This window comes from Erinaceus europaeus, chromosome 9, assembly GCF_950295315.1.
Source record: "Erinaceus europaeus chromosome 9, mEriEur2.1, whole genome shotgun sequence".
Taxonomy (NCBI): domain Eukaryota; kingdom Metazoa; phylum Chordata; class Mammalia; order Eulipotyphla; family Erinaceidae; genus Erinaceus; species Erinaceus europaeus.
This window is the reverse complement of record NC_080170.1, coordinates 126710392-126723317: the sequence shown is the minus strand read 5'-3', so window position 1 is coordinate 126723317 and position 12926 is coordinate 126710392. Positions and strand designations below refer to the sequence as shown.

General features: G+C 65.1%; 1 protein-coding gene and 1 long non-coding RNA gene across 8 annotated transcripts in view; both read left to right on the top strand.

Annotated features, from left to right (window-relative positions):
• PCBP3 (poly(rC) binding protein 3) overlaps positions 1–12926 on the top strand; it is a 59656-nt gene that overhangs the window by 30674 nt on the left and 16056 nt on the right. For 3 of the 7 annotated variants that reach the window (XM_060198882.1, XM_060198877.1, XM_060198878.1), the window contains exons 7-8: positions 8237–8377; positions 11380–11421. In XM_060198882.1, coding sequence (XP_060054865.1) covers positions 8237–8377; positions 11380–11421 — 183 coding nt within the window. The remainder of the gene's footprint in view (positions 1–8236; positions 8378–11379; positions 11422–12926) is intronic. The other 4 variants (XM_060198884.1, XM_060198883.1, XM_060198881.1 and 1 more) reach the window with 2 other exon arrangements.
• On the top strand, positions 9563–11239 carry LOC132540275 (uncharacterized). The gene is made up of 5 exons (XR_009551479.1): positions 9563–9591; positions 9699–9787; positions 10034–10143; positions 10552–10573; positions 10636–11239. It is a non-coding gene; the product is annotated as an uncharacterized LOC132540275 (long non-coding RNA).

Below are 12926 nucleotides of genomic sequence, written 5' to 3'. Positions count from 1 at the left end.
CAGACCACCCACACACTCCTCCCTCAGACCAGCCCCACACTCCTCCCTCAGACCAGCCCCACACTCCTCCCTCAGACCAGCCCCACACTCCCCCCAGACCAGCCCCACACTTCTCCCTCAGACCAGCCCCACACTCCTCCCTCAGACCAGCCCCACACTCCTTCCTCAGACCAGCCCCACACTCCCCCCTCAGACCAGCCCCACACTCCTCCCTCAGACCAGCCCCACACTCCTTCCTCAGACCACCCACACACTCCTCCCTCAGACCAGCCCCACACTCCTCCCTCAGACCAGCCCCACACTCCCCCCAGACCAGCCCCACACTCCTCCCTCAGACCAGCCCCACACTCCTCCCTCAGACCAGCCCCACACTCCCCCCAGACCAGCCCCACACTTCTCTCTCAGACCAGCCCCACACTCCTCCCTCAGACCAGCCCCACACTCCTTCCTCAGACCAGCCCCACACTCCCCCCTCAGACCAGCCCCACACTCCTTCCTTAGACCAGCCACACACTCTCCCCAGACCAGCCCCACACTCCCCCCAGACCAGCCCCACACTCCTCCCTCAGACCAGTCCCACACTCCTCCCTCAGTCCAGCCCCACACTCCTCCCTCAGACCAGCCCCACACTCCTTCCTCAGACCAGCCACACACTCCTCCTCAGACCAGGCCCATACTCCCCCTCAGACCAGCCCCACACTCCTCCTCAGACCAGCCCCATACTCCCCCTCAGACCAGCCCCACACTCCTCCTCAGACCAGCCCCATACTCCCCCTCAGACCAACCCCACACTCCTCCCTCAGACCAGTCCCACACTCCCCGCTCAGACCAGCCCCACACTCCTTCCTCAGACCAGCCCCACACTCTTCCTCCGACCAGCCCCACACTCCTCCCTCAGACCAGCCCCACACTCCTCCTCAGAACAGCCCCACCCTCCCCCCTCAGACCAACCCCACACACCCCCTCAGACCAGCCCCACACTCCTCCTCAGACCAGCCCCACACTTCTCCCTCAGACCAGCCCCACACTCCTCCCTCAGACCAGCCCCACACTCCTCCCTCAGACCAGCCCCACACTCCTCCCTCAGACCAGCCCCACACTCCTCCCCCAGACCAGTCCCACACTCCTCCCTCAGACCAGCCCCACACTCCTCCCTCAGACCAGCGCCACACTCCTCCCTCAGACCAGCCCCACACTCCTCCCCCAGACCGGTCCCACACTCCTCCCTCAGACCGGCCCCACACTCCTCCCTCAGACCAGCCCCACACTCCTCCCTCAGACCAGCCCCACACTCCTTCCTCAGACCAGCCCCACACTCTTCCTCAGACCAGCCCCACACTCCTCCCTCAGACCAGCCCCACACTCCTCCTCAGACCAGCCCCACACTCCCCCCTCAGACCAGCCCCACACACCCCCCTCAGACCAGCCCCACACTCCCCCCAGACCAGCCCCACACTCCTCCTCAGACCAGCTCCACACTCCTCCCTCAGACCAGCCCCACACTCCCCCCTCAGACCAGCCCCACACTCCTCCCTCAGACCAGCCCCACACTCCCCCCTCAGACCAGTCCCACACTCCTCCCTCAGACCAGCCCCACACTCCTCCCTCAGACCAGCCCCACACTCCTCCCTCAGACCAGCGCCACACTCCTCCCTCAGACCAGCCCCACACTTCTCCCCCAGACCAGTCCCACACTCCTCCCTCAGACCAGCCCCATACTCCTCCCTCAGACCAGCCCCACACTCCTCCCTCAGACCAGCGCCACACTCCTCCCTCAGACCAGCCCCACACTCTTCCTCAGACCAGCCCCATAGTCCTCCCTCAGACCAGCCCCACACTCCTCCTCAGAACAGCCCCACACTCCCCCCTCAGACCAGCCCCACACACCCCCCTCAGACCAGCCCCACACTCCTCCCTCAGACCAGCCCCACACTCCTCCCTCAGACCAGCCCCACACTCCTCCCTCAGACCAGCCCCACACTCCTCCCTCAGACCAGCCCCACACTCCCCCCTCAGACCAACCCCACACTCCTCCCTCAGACCAGCCCCACACTCCTCCCTCAGAGCAGCCCCACACTCCCCCTCAGACCAGCTCCACAGTCCTCCCTTAGACCAGCCCCTCACTCCTCCCTCAGAACAGCCCCACACTCCCCCCTCAGACCATCCCCACACTCCCCTCAGACCAGCCCCACACTCCTCCTCAGACCAGCCCCACACTCCTCCCTCAGACCAGTCCCATACTCCCCCTCAGACCAGCCCCACACTCCCCCTCAGACCAGCCCCACACTCCCCTCAGACCAGCCCCTCACTCCTCCCTCAGACCAGCCCCACACTCCTCCCTCAGACCATTCCCATACTCCTCCCTCAGACCAACCCCACACTCCTCCTCAGACCAGCCCCACACTCCCCCTCAGACCAGCCCCACACTCCTCCTCAGACCAGCCCCACACTCCCCCTCAGACCAGCTCCACACAGTCTAGGGAGACCCCTAGCTCTCCCTCTATTTCTTACCTACAATGCATTGAGCCTCCCAGCCTGCCCTGGGGCTGTGGTGCTGTGGGGGCCATGGTGTGGCCTGGCCTGGGCTCCCCTCAGCCTTGGCAGCCTGCACTTCTGTGGTGAGAGGAGACGCCTCGTGAAGAAGCTTCTCTCACTGGCCCTGAAGCTGGCCGAGCAGCCAGAAGCCCTGTGCAGAGACCGTAGTGACAAGCACAGCCCAGCCCCGCTGGCAGTGTCCTGGCACCCAGGTCACGGCAACGTGTGGTGGTGGCGGCAGAGTCCTGCAGCCGGGCAGTGCTCAGGGCAGATGTGGCTCTGAGGCTGCGGACCCCCGTTGCCTGTCCTCCCCGAGGGGCCATCGCGCTGGCGGGACACGTGCCAGGCCGTCCCCGGGAGGATGGGTGACCTGGGACTGCTGGCCTCGCTCCCAAGAGCAACCGGACAGAAGGGCGACCAAGGGCTCTGGCCACGTGCCCCCAAGTAGCCAGGGCAGGACCCCGTGAGCATCTGTCCAGGATGGGCCCAGGCCGGGCCGGTCCCAGGGTGCTGTGCTCAGAGTCCCACAGGCTCCCCAGGGAGCCTCCACAGGGTGCCCCCAAGTCTCAGCACCTCAGGGAGAACAGCATGAGGATCATGGGGCAGAGGGCACACACCATGGACAGAGGGCAGGGGGCACACACCATGGGCAGAGGGCAGGGCACACACACCATGGGCAGAGGGCAGGGGACACACACCATGGACAGAGGGCAGGACACACACCATGGACAGAGGGCAGGGCACACACCATGGGCAGAGGGCAGGGGACACACACCATGGGCAGAGGGCAGGGGACACACACCATGGACAGAGGGCAGGACACACACCATGGACAGAGGGCAGGGGACACACACCATGGGCAGAGGGCAGGGGACACACACCATGGGCAGAGGGCAGGGGACACACACCATGGACAGAGGGCAGGGGACACACACCATGGACAGAGGGCAGGACACACACCATGGACAGAGGGCAGGGGACACACACCATGGGCAGAGGGCAGGGCACACACCATGGGCAGAGGGCAGGGGACACACACCATGGACAGAGGGCAGGGCACACACCATGGACAGAGGGCAGGACACACACCATGGGCAGAGGGCAGGGCACACACCATGGACAGAGGGCAGGACACACACCATGGACAGAGGGCAGGGCACACACCATGGACAGAGGGCAGGGCACACACCATGGACAGAGGGCAGGACACACACCATGGACAGAGGGCAGGGGACACACACCATGGGCAGAGGGCAGGGGACACACACCATGGACAGAGGGCAGGGCACACACCATGGACAGAGGGCAGGACACACACCATGGGCAGAGGGCAGGGCACACACCATGGACAGAGGGCAGGGGACACACACCATGGGCAGAGGGCAGGGGACACACACCATGGACAGAGGGCAGGGGACACACACCATGGACAGAGGGCAGGACACACACCATGGGCAGAGGGCAGGTCACACACCATGGACAGAGGGCAGGGGACACACACCATGGGCAGAGGGCAGGGCACACACCATGGACAGAGGGCAGGGGACACACACCATGGACAGAGGGCAGGACACACACCATGGGCAGAGGGCAGGTCACACACCATGGACAGAGGGCAGGGGACACACACCATGGGCAGAGGGCAGGGCACACACCATGGACAGAGGGCAGGGGACACACACCATGGACAGAGGGCAGGACACACACCATGGGCAGAGGGCAGGTCACACACCATGGGCAAAGGGCAGGTCACACACCATGGGCAGAGGGCAGGGCACACACACCATGGACAGAGGGCAGGACACACACCATGGGCAGAGGGCAGGGGACACACACCATGGGCAGAGGGCAGGGGACACACACCATGGGCAGAGGGCAGGACACACACCATGGGCAGAGGGCAGGGGACACACACCATGGGCAGAGGGCAGGGGACACACACCATGGGCAGAGGGCAGGACACACACCATGGACAGAGGGCAGGGCACACACACCATGGACAGAGGGCAGGACACACACCATGGACAGAGGGCAGGGGACACACACCATGGGCAGAGGGCAGGGGACACACACCATGGGCAGAGGGCAGGACACACACCATGGGCAGAGGGCAGGGGACACACACCATGGGCAGAGGGCAGGGGACACACACCATGGGCAGAGGGCAGGTCACACACCATGGGCAGAGGGCAGGGCACACACACCATGGACAGAGGGCAGGACACACACCATGGGCAGAGGGCAGGACACACACCATGGGCAGAGGGCAGGACACACACCATGGGCAGAGGGCAGGGCACACACCATGGGCAGAGGGCAGGACACACACCATGGACAGAGGGCAGGACACACACCATGGACAGAGGGCAGGGGACACACACCATGGGCAGAGGGCAGGGCACACACCATGGACAGAGGGCAGGGGACACACACCATGGACAGAGGGCAGGTCACACACCATGGGCAGAGGGCAGGGCACACACCATGGACAGAGGGCAGGACACACACCATGGGCAGAGGGCAGGGCACACACCATGGACAGAGGGCAGGACACACACCATGGGCAGAGGGCAGGGCACACACCATGGGCAGATGGCAGAGGGCACACACCATGGGCAGAGGGCAGGGGACACACACCATGGGCAGAGGGCAGGGGACACACCATGGACAGAGGGCAGGTCACACACCATGGGCAGAGGGCAGGGGACACACACCATGGACAGAGGGCAGGACACACACCATGGACAGAGGGCAGGTCACACACCATGGGCAGAGGGCAGGGCACACACACCATGGACAGAGGGCAGGGGACACACACCATGGGCAGAGGGCAGGGGACACACACCATGGACAGAGGGCAGGGGACACACACCATGGGCAGAGTGCAGGGCACACACCATAGGCAGAGGGCAGGGGACACACACCATGGGCAGAGGGCAGGGGACACACACCATGGGCAGAGGTCAGGGCACACACCATAGGCAGAGGGCAGGGTTCACACACCGTGGACAGAGGGCAGGGCACACACCGTGGACAGAGGGCAGGGGACACACACCATGGACAGAGGGCTGGGCACACACCATGGGCAGAGGGCAGGGCACACACCATGGGCAGAGGGCAGGGCACACACCATGGGCAGAGGGCAGGGCACACACCATAAGACAGAGGGCAGGGCACACACCATGGGCAGAGGGCAGGGCACACACCATGGACAGAGGGCAGGGGTCACACACCATGGACAGAGGGCAGGACACACACCATGGGCAGAGGGCAGGGCACACACCATAAGGCAGAGGGCAGGGCACACACCATAAGGCAGAGGGCAGGGCACACACCATAAGGCAGAGGGCAGGGCACACACCATAAGGCAGAGGGCAGGGCACACACCGTGGGCAGAGGGCAGGGGACACACACCTTGGGCAGAGGGCAGGTCACACACCATGGGCAAAGGGCAGGTCACACACCATGGGCAGAGGGCAGGGCACACACACCATGGACAGAGGGCAGGACACACACCATGGGCAGAGGGCAGGACACACACCATGGGCAGAGGGCAGGACACACACCATGGGCAGAGGGCAGGGGACACACACCATGGACAGAGGGCAGGACACACACCATGGGCAGAGGGCAGGTCACACACCATGGGCAGAGGGCAGGTCACACACCATGGGCAGAGGGCAGGGCACACACACCATGGACAGAGGGCAGGACACACACCATGGGCAGAGGGCAGGACACACACCATGGGCAGAGGGCAGGGGACACACCATGGGCAGAGGGCAGGGGACACACACCATGGACAGAGGGCAGGGCACACACACCATGGGCAGAGGGCAGGGGACACACACCATGGGCAGAGGGCAGGGGACACACACCATGGGCAGAGGGCAGGACACACACCATGGGCAGAGGGCAGGGCACACACCATGGGCAGAGGGCAGGGGACACACACCATGGGCAGAGGGCAGGGGACACACACCATGGGCAGAGGGCAGGACACACACCATGGACAGAGGGCAGGGCACACACACCATGGACAGAGGGCAGGACACACACCATGGACAGAGGGCAGGGGACACACACCATGGACAGAGGGCAGGACACACACCATGGGCAGAGGGCAGGTCACACACCATGGGCAGAGGGCAGGGGACACACAACATGGGCAGAGGGCAGGTCACACACCATGGGCAGAGGGCAGGTCACACACCATGGGCAGAGGGCAGGGCACACACACCATGGACAGAGGGCAGGACACACACCATGGGCAGAGGGCAGGACACACACACCATGGACAGAGGGCAGGACACACACCATGGGCAGAGGGCAGGGCACACACCATGGACAGAGGGCAGGGGACACACACCATGGACAGAGGGCAGGACACACACCATGGGCAGAGGGCAGGGGACACACCATGGACAGAGGGCAGGACACACACCATGGACAGAGGGCAGGGCACACACCATGGGCAGATGGCAGAGGGCACACACCATGGGCAGAGGGCAGGGGACACACACCATGGGCAGAGGGCAGGACACACACCATGGACAGAGGGCAGGACACACACCATGGACAGAGGGCAGGGCACACACCATGGGCAGATGGCAGAGGGCACACACCATGGGCAGAGGGCAGGGGACACACACCATGGGCAGAGGGCAGGGCACACACACCATGGGCAGAGGGCAGGGCACACACCATGGGCAGAGGGCAGGGCACACACCATGGACAGAGGGCAGGACACACACCATGGGCTGAGGGCAGGACACACACCATGGACAGAGGGCAGGGCACACACCATGGACAGAGGGCAGGGGACACACACCATGGACAGAGGGCAGGGGACACACACCATGGGCAGAGGGCAGGGGACACACATCATGGACAGAGGGCAGGGGACACACACCATGGGCAGAGTGCAGGGCACACACCATAGGCAGAGGACAGGGGACACACACCATGGGCAGAGGGCAGGGGACACACACCATGGGCAGAGGGCAGGGCACACACCATAGGCAGAGGGCAGGGTTCACACACCATGGACAGAGGGCAGGGGACACACACCATGGACAGAGGGCAGGGCACACACCATGGGCAGAGGGCAGGGCACACACCATGGGCAGAGGGCAGGGCACACACCATAAGGCAGAGGGCAGGGCACACACCATAAGACAGAGGGCAGGGCACACACCATGGGCAGAGGGCAGGGCACACACCATGGGCAGAGGGCAGGGCACACACACCATGGACAGAGGGCAGGGGACACACCATAAGGCAGAGGGCAGGGCACACACCATAAGGCAGAGGGCAGGGCACACACCATAAGGCAGAGGGCAGGGCACACACCATAAGGCAGAGGGCAGGGCACACACCATAAGGCAGAGGGCAGGGCACACACCATAAGGCAGAGGGCAGGGCACACACCATAAGGCAGAGGGCAGGGCACACACCATAAGGCAGAGGGCAGGGCACACACCATGGGCAGAGGGCAGGGCACACACCATAAGGCAGAGGGCAGGGCACACACCATAAGGCAGAGGGCAGGGCACACACCATGGGCAGAGGGCAGTTCACACACACCGTGGGGCAGGGGAAGGGAGGCTGGTGCCTATGCGGGGCTCGGGCGGCCGCCCCCTCACGCCGCCTCGCTGCCACGCCCTAACGCTGTCTCTCCCTCTCCTGTCCCTTTTCCTAGTCCCCACCGAAAGGTGCCACCATTCCCTACCGCCCAAAGCCCGCCTCCACCCCTGTCATTTTTGCAGGTGGTCAGGTAAGAGCTGACCCGCTGGCCCCCACTGCCAACCTCAGCCTTATTCTGCAGCACCCGCCGCTGCCCGTTAGTCACTCAGGTTTTCTTGCCTCCCGTGCTGTGGCCCTGTGCCCACTGGACCGGAGCCCTCGGCCACCTGGCTCCTGGGGGACACAGAGCTGCTGGCGGACACGAGGGCCAGGGCTCGGGGACAGACATCCTGGGTCTGGGGTCCTGCGCCTCCACCCCTGGGCTGGATGGGAAGCCTCAGCTCCAACTGTGCCAGACGGTCCTGGGGTGCTGCCCACCCCGGATGCCCACCCGTTGTCCACCGGCCGTGGACTCCCCTTCACCTGAGCCGCTCCCGAGGGCTCCGCGTCCAGTGCCGGCCGTGTCTGTGTGGGAGGAGCTCAGACCGAGAGCCGGGCGTGGGGCGGGGGCGGGGGTCTCGGGAGGCAGAGAGGCGCCGGGCGCCACTGTCCCCACCACCGCAGGCATCTTGTCAGACCTGAGGGCGGGCAGCCGGCAAGGGCAGGACAGCGGGTGGCGCAGCAGGGGCGCCAGGCCCCAAGGGACCCCACCGGCCAGGTGCTCACAGCCCCCGAAGTCCTGCACCGTGGTGCCCCCAGATGCCACCGGGCCTGTGCACTGACACCGACATGTCAGCACCCACCCCCCATCCTGGGCTGGGGACCCTTGGCATTGGGGGTGAGGACAGCAAGTGACGGCCCAGAGTCAGGCACCCAGAGACCAGGGGTGTGAGAGGGGGTGGGGCCCCACCTGCAGTTGGGACAGACGGACAGGAGGACAGGAGGGATAGTCACCAGGCAGAGGGGAGGGGCTGGGGGCAATGAGCAGGTTGGGTGGGGGTGGGGGCAGAGCAGCCCCAGACTGAGGTGAGAGATGAGTGGGCAGCAGGTGGGCACTGAGTGTGTGGAGGAGTCTCGAGAGCAGGAGACCCCTGAGTCCCATGACAGTGCCCACTGGGTCCCATGACGGTGCCCCCCAGGGTCCCATGATGGTGCCCCCCAGGGTCCCATGAAAGTGCCCCCCAGGGTCCCATGATGGTGCCCTCCAGGGTCCCATGACTGTACCCCCCAGAGTCCCATGACTGTGCCCCCCAGGGTCCCATGACGGTGCCCTCCAGGGTCCCATGACTGTGCCCTCCAGGGTCCCATGACAGTGCCCCCCAGGGTCCCATGACAGTGCTCCCCAGGGTCCCATGACAGTCCCCCAGGTCCCATGACAGTCCCCTCAGGTCCCATGACAGTCCCCCAGGTCCCATGACTGTACCCCCCAGGGTCCCATGACAGTCCCCTCAGGTCCCATGACAGTCCCCCAGGTCCCATGACTGCACCCCCCAGGGTCCCATGACTGTACCCCTCAGGTCCCATGACAGTGCCCTCAGGTCCCATGACAGTGCCCCCCAGGGTCCCATGACAGTGCCCCCCAGGGTCCCATGACTGTGCCCCTCAGGTCCCATGACAGTGCCCTCAGGTCCCATGAAAGTCCCCCAGGTCCCATGACAGTCCCCCAGGTCCCATGACAGTGCCCCCAGGTCCCATGACAGTCCCCCAGGTCCCATGACTTTACCCCCCCAGGTCCCATGACAGTCCCCTCAGGTCCCATGACTGTGCCCCTCAGGTCCCATGACTGTGCCCCTCAGGTCCCATGACAGTCCCCCAGGTCCCATGACAGGGTCCCATGACTGTACCCCCAGGGTACCAGGACAGTGCCCTCCAGGGTCCCATGACAGTGCCCCCAGGGTACCAGGACAGTGCCCTCCAGGGTCCATGACTGTACCCCCAGGGTCCCATGACAGTCCCCCAGGTCGCATGACAGTGCCCCCCAGGGTCCCATGACTGTGCCCCTCAGGTCCCATGACAGTCCCCCAGGTCCCATGACACTGCCCCCCAGGGTCCCATGACTTTACCCCCCAGGTTCCATGACAGCCCCCTCAGGTCCCATGACAGTGCCCCAGGTCCCATGACTGTGCCCCTCAGGTCCCATTACAGTCCCTCAGGTCCCATGTCAGTCCCCTCAGGTCCCATGACAGTACCCCAGGTCCCATGACTGTGCCCCTCAGGTCCCATGACAGTCCCCTCAGGTCCCATGACAGTCCCCCAGGTCCCATGACACTGCGCCCCAGGGTCCATAACTGTACCCCCCAGGTCCCATGACACTGCCCCCCAGGGCCCCATGACTGTGCCCCCCAGGTCCCATGACACTGCCCCCCAGGGTCCCATGACTGTGTCCCCCAGGTCCCATGACACTGCCCCCAGGGTCCCATGACTGTGCCCCTCAGGTCCCATGACAGTCCCCCAGGTGCTGCGACTGCCCTGCAGGTGCCGTGATGGTGCCCCCAGGGCTGAGGGAGTGGTCCTGCAGGTCTGATGAGATCCCTTCAGGCGGGAGGCCAGTGGTGTCCCCAGGCAGGCCCCAGTGACCCCACCTGCCTGGCCTCGCTCTCTGCTCTCCTGGCCTGTGTGCGTGTCCTCTGTGGGGCTCCGTCATGGACCCTGGGGTGGGGCTCAGGCTTCACTGTCTGAGTGACAGCCGTCCTGGCCTTGGGCCCCATGGCCCTCTGGGAGCTGCCCCCCCAGAAGCCCCAGCTGTGGGGGAAGGACAGGACGGGCGGGTGGCGGGCCCTCACCCCTGGGGCTCCCCAAGCCTTCGCGGCTCCCTCTGCAGACGCTTCTGCTCCTGGGGTGTTTGCTCTGGGCGCACCTGGCTGAGAGCACTGGTTACCCTGCATGAGGACCGGGGTGCGAGCCCCCACTCCCCACCTGCAGGGGAAGCTTCCTGAGCAGTGGGGTAGGGCCCACCCTCTCTCTCTCTCTCTCTCTCTCTCTCTTTCTCTCCATCCTAGCAAACAGAAAAGCTTTTGTCTTCGTTTTTAACCCAGAGTTGATCAGTGCTCTGGTCTTCAAATAAAAGTGCCGCTCAGAGGAGTGACAGTCAGGCCAGGCCCCGCCAGGGTCCCTCCCGGAGCTGGAGCTCGGGCAGAGGGTCAAGGGTCGGGGAAGCTGGGCTGGCCTGCCTCGCAGAAGACAGTGGTGGGTGCTGACCGTGTTTCTCTCTCCCTGCAGGCCTACACCATCCAGGGACAGTACGCCATCCCCCACCCAGATGTGAGTGTCCTCTGCCCTGCCTGGACCCCGCATGCTCTGACCGCCCCTCGTGTGACCGTCAGTGCCCTGTGTCCTCCTCCGCCTGGAGACCTCGTGACCCCGGCCTCCTGTGCTGCCTGCTGCGGGGGCCTCGGCCTGAGGTCATGCCGGCCGGGGGACGGCTTTGTCCCTGGTGCTTGACCCTCCTGAGGTGACGCTCAGACTGCCTCAGGAGATCAGGAAGGCTGGAGGGACGTGTGGCCATGATGCGGGCCGGCTCCACGGGAAAGGCTCCCGTCCACCCGCTCCAGACTGACCCTCCGTCGACGGTGTAGGCCCATGCGGGAACCAGGTGCCCCGACTGCGGGAGTGTCCGATGGGGGACAGGTCACCTGGAAGGGCTTTCATGTCCACTTGGTGTCCACAAGAGGCAGAATGGACTGTGTGGGTGACAGGTGTGGAGCTGTGCAGAGGGTGTGTGACAGGTGTGGTGGCTGTGCTGAGGGTGGGTGACAGGTGTAGTGGCTGTGCTGAGGGTGGGTGACAGGTGTGGGGCTGTGCTGAGGGTGGGTGACAGGTGTGGGGGCTGTGCTGAGGGTGGGTGACAGGTGTGGGGGCTGTGCTGAGGGTGGGTGACAGGTGTGGTGGCTGTGCTGAGGGTGGGTGACAGGTGTGGTGGCTGTGCTGAGGGTGGGTGACAGGTGTGGGGCTGTGCTGAGGGTGGGTGACAGGTGTGGTGGCTGTGCTAAGGGTGGGTGACAGGTGTGGTGGCTGTGCTGAGGGTGGGTGACAGGTGTGGGGGCTGTGCTGAGGGTGGGTGACAGGTGTGGTGGCTGTGCTGAGGGTGGGTGACAGGTGTGGTGGCTATGCTGAGGGTGGGTGACAGGTGTAAGGACTGTGCTGAGGGTGGGTGACAGGTGTGGGGCTGTGCTGAGGGTGGGTGACAGGTGTGGTGGCTGTGCTGATGGCGGGTGACAGGTGGGGGGGCTGTGCTGAGGACGGGTGACAGGTGTAAGGACTGTGCTGAGGGTGGGTGACAGGTGTGGGGCTGTGCTGAGGGTGAGTGACAGGTGTGGTGGCTGTGCTGAGGGTGGGTAACAGGTGTGGTGGCTATGCTGAGGGTGGGTGACAGGTGTGGGACTGTGCTGAGGGTGGGTGACATGTGTGGGGACTGTGCTGATGGCGGGTGGCAGGTGTGGGGCTGTGCTGAGGGTGGGTGACAGGTGTGGGGGCTGTGCTGAGGGTGTGTGAAAGGTGTGGTGGCTTTCTGAGGGTGTGTGATTGGTGTGTTGGCTGTGCTGAGGGCAGGTGACAGGTGTGGGGCTGTGCTGAGGGTCGGTGACAGTTGTGGTGGCTATGCTGAGGGTGTGTGACAGGTGTGGTGGCTGTGCTGAGGGTGTGTGACAGGTGTGGGGCTGTGCTGAGGGTGGGTGACATGTGGGGGCTATGCTGAGGGTGTGTGACAGGTGTGGTGGCTGTGCTGATGGCGGGTGACAGGTGTGGGGGCTGTGCTGAGGGCGGGTGAC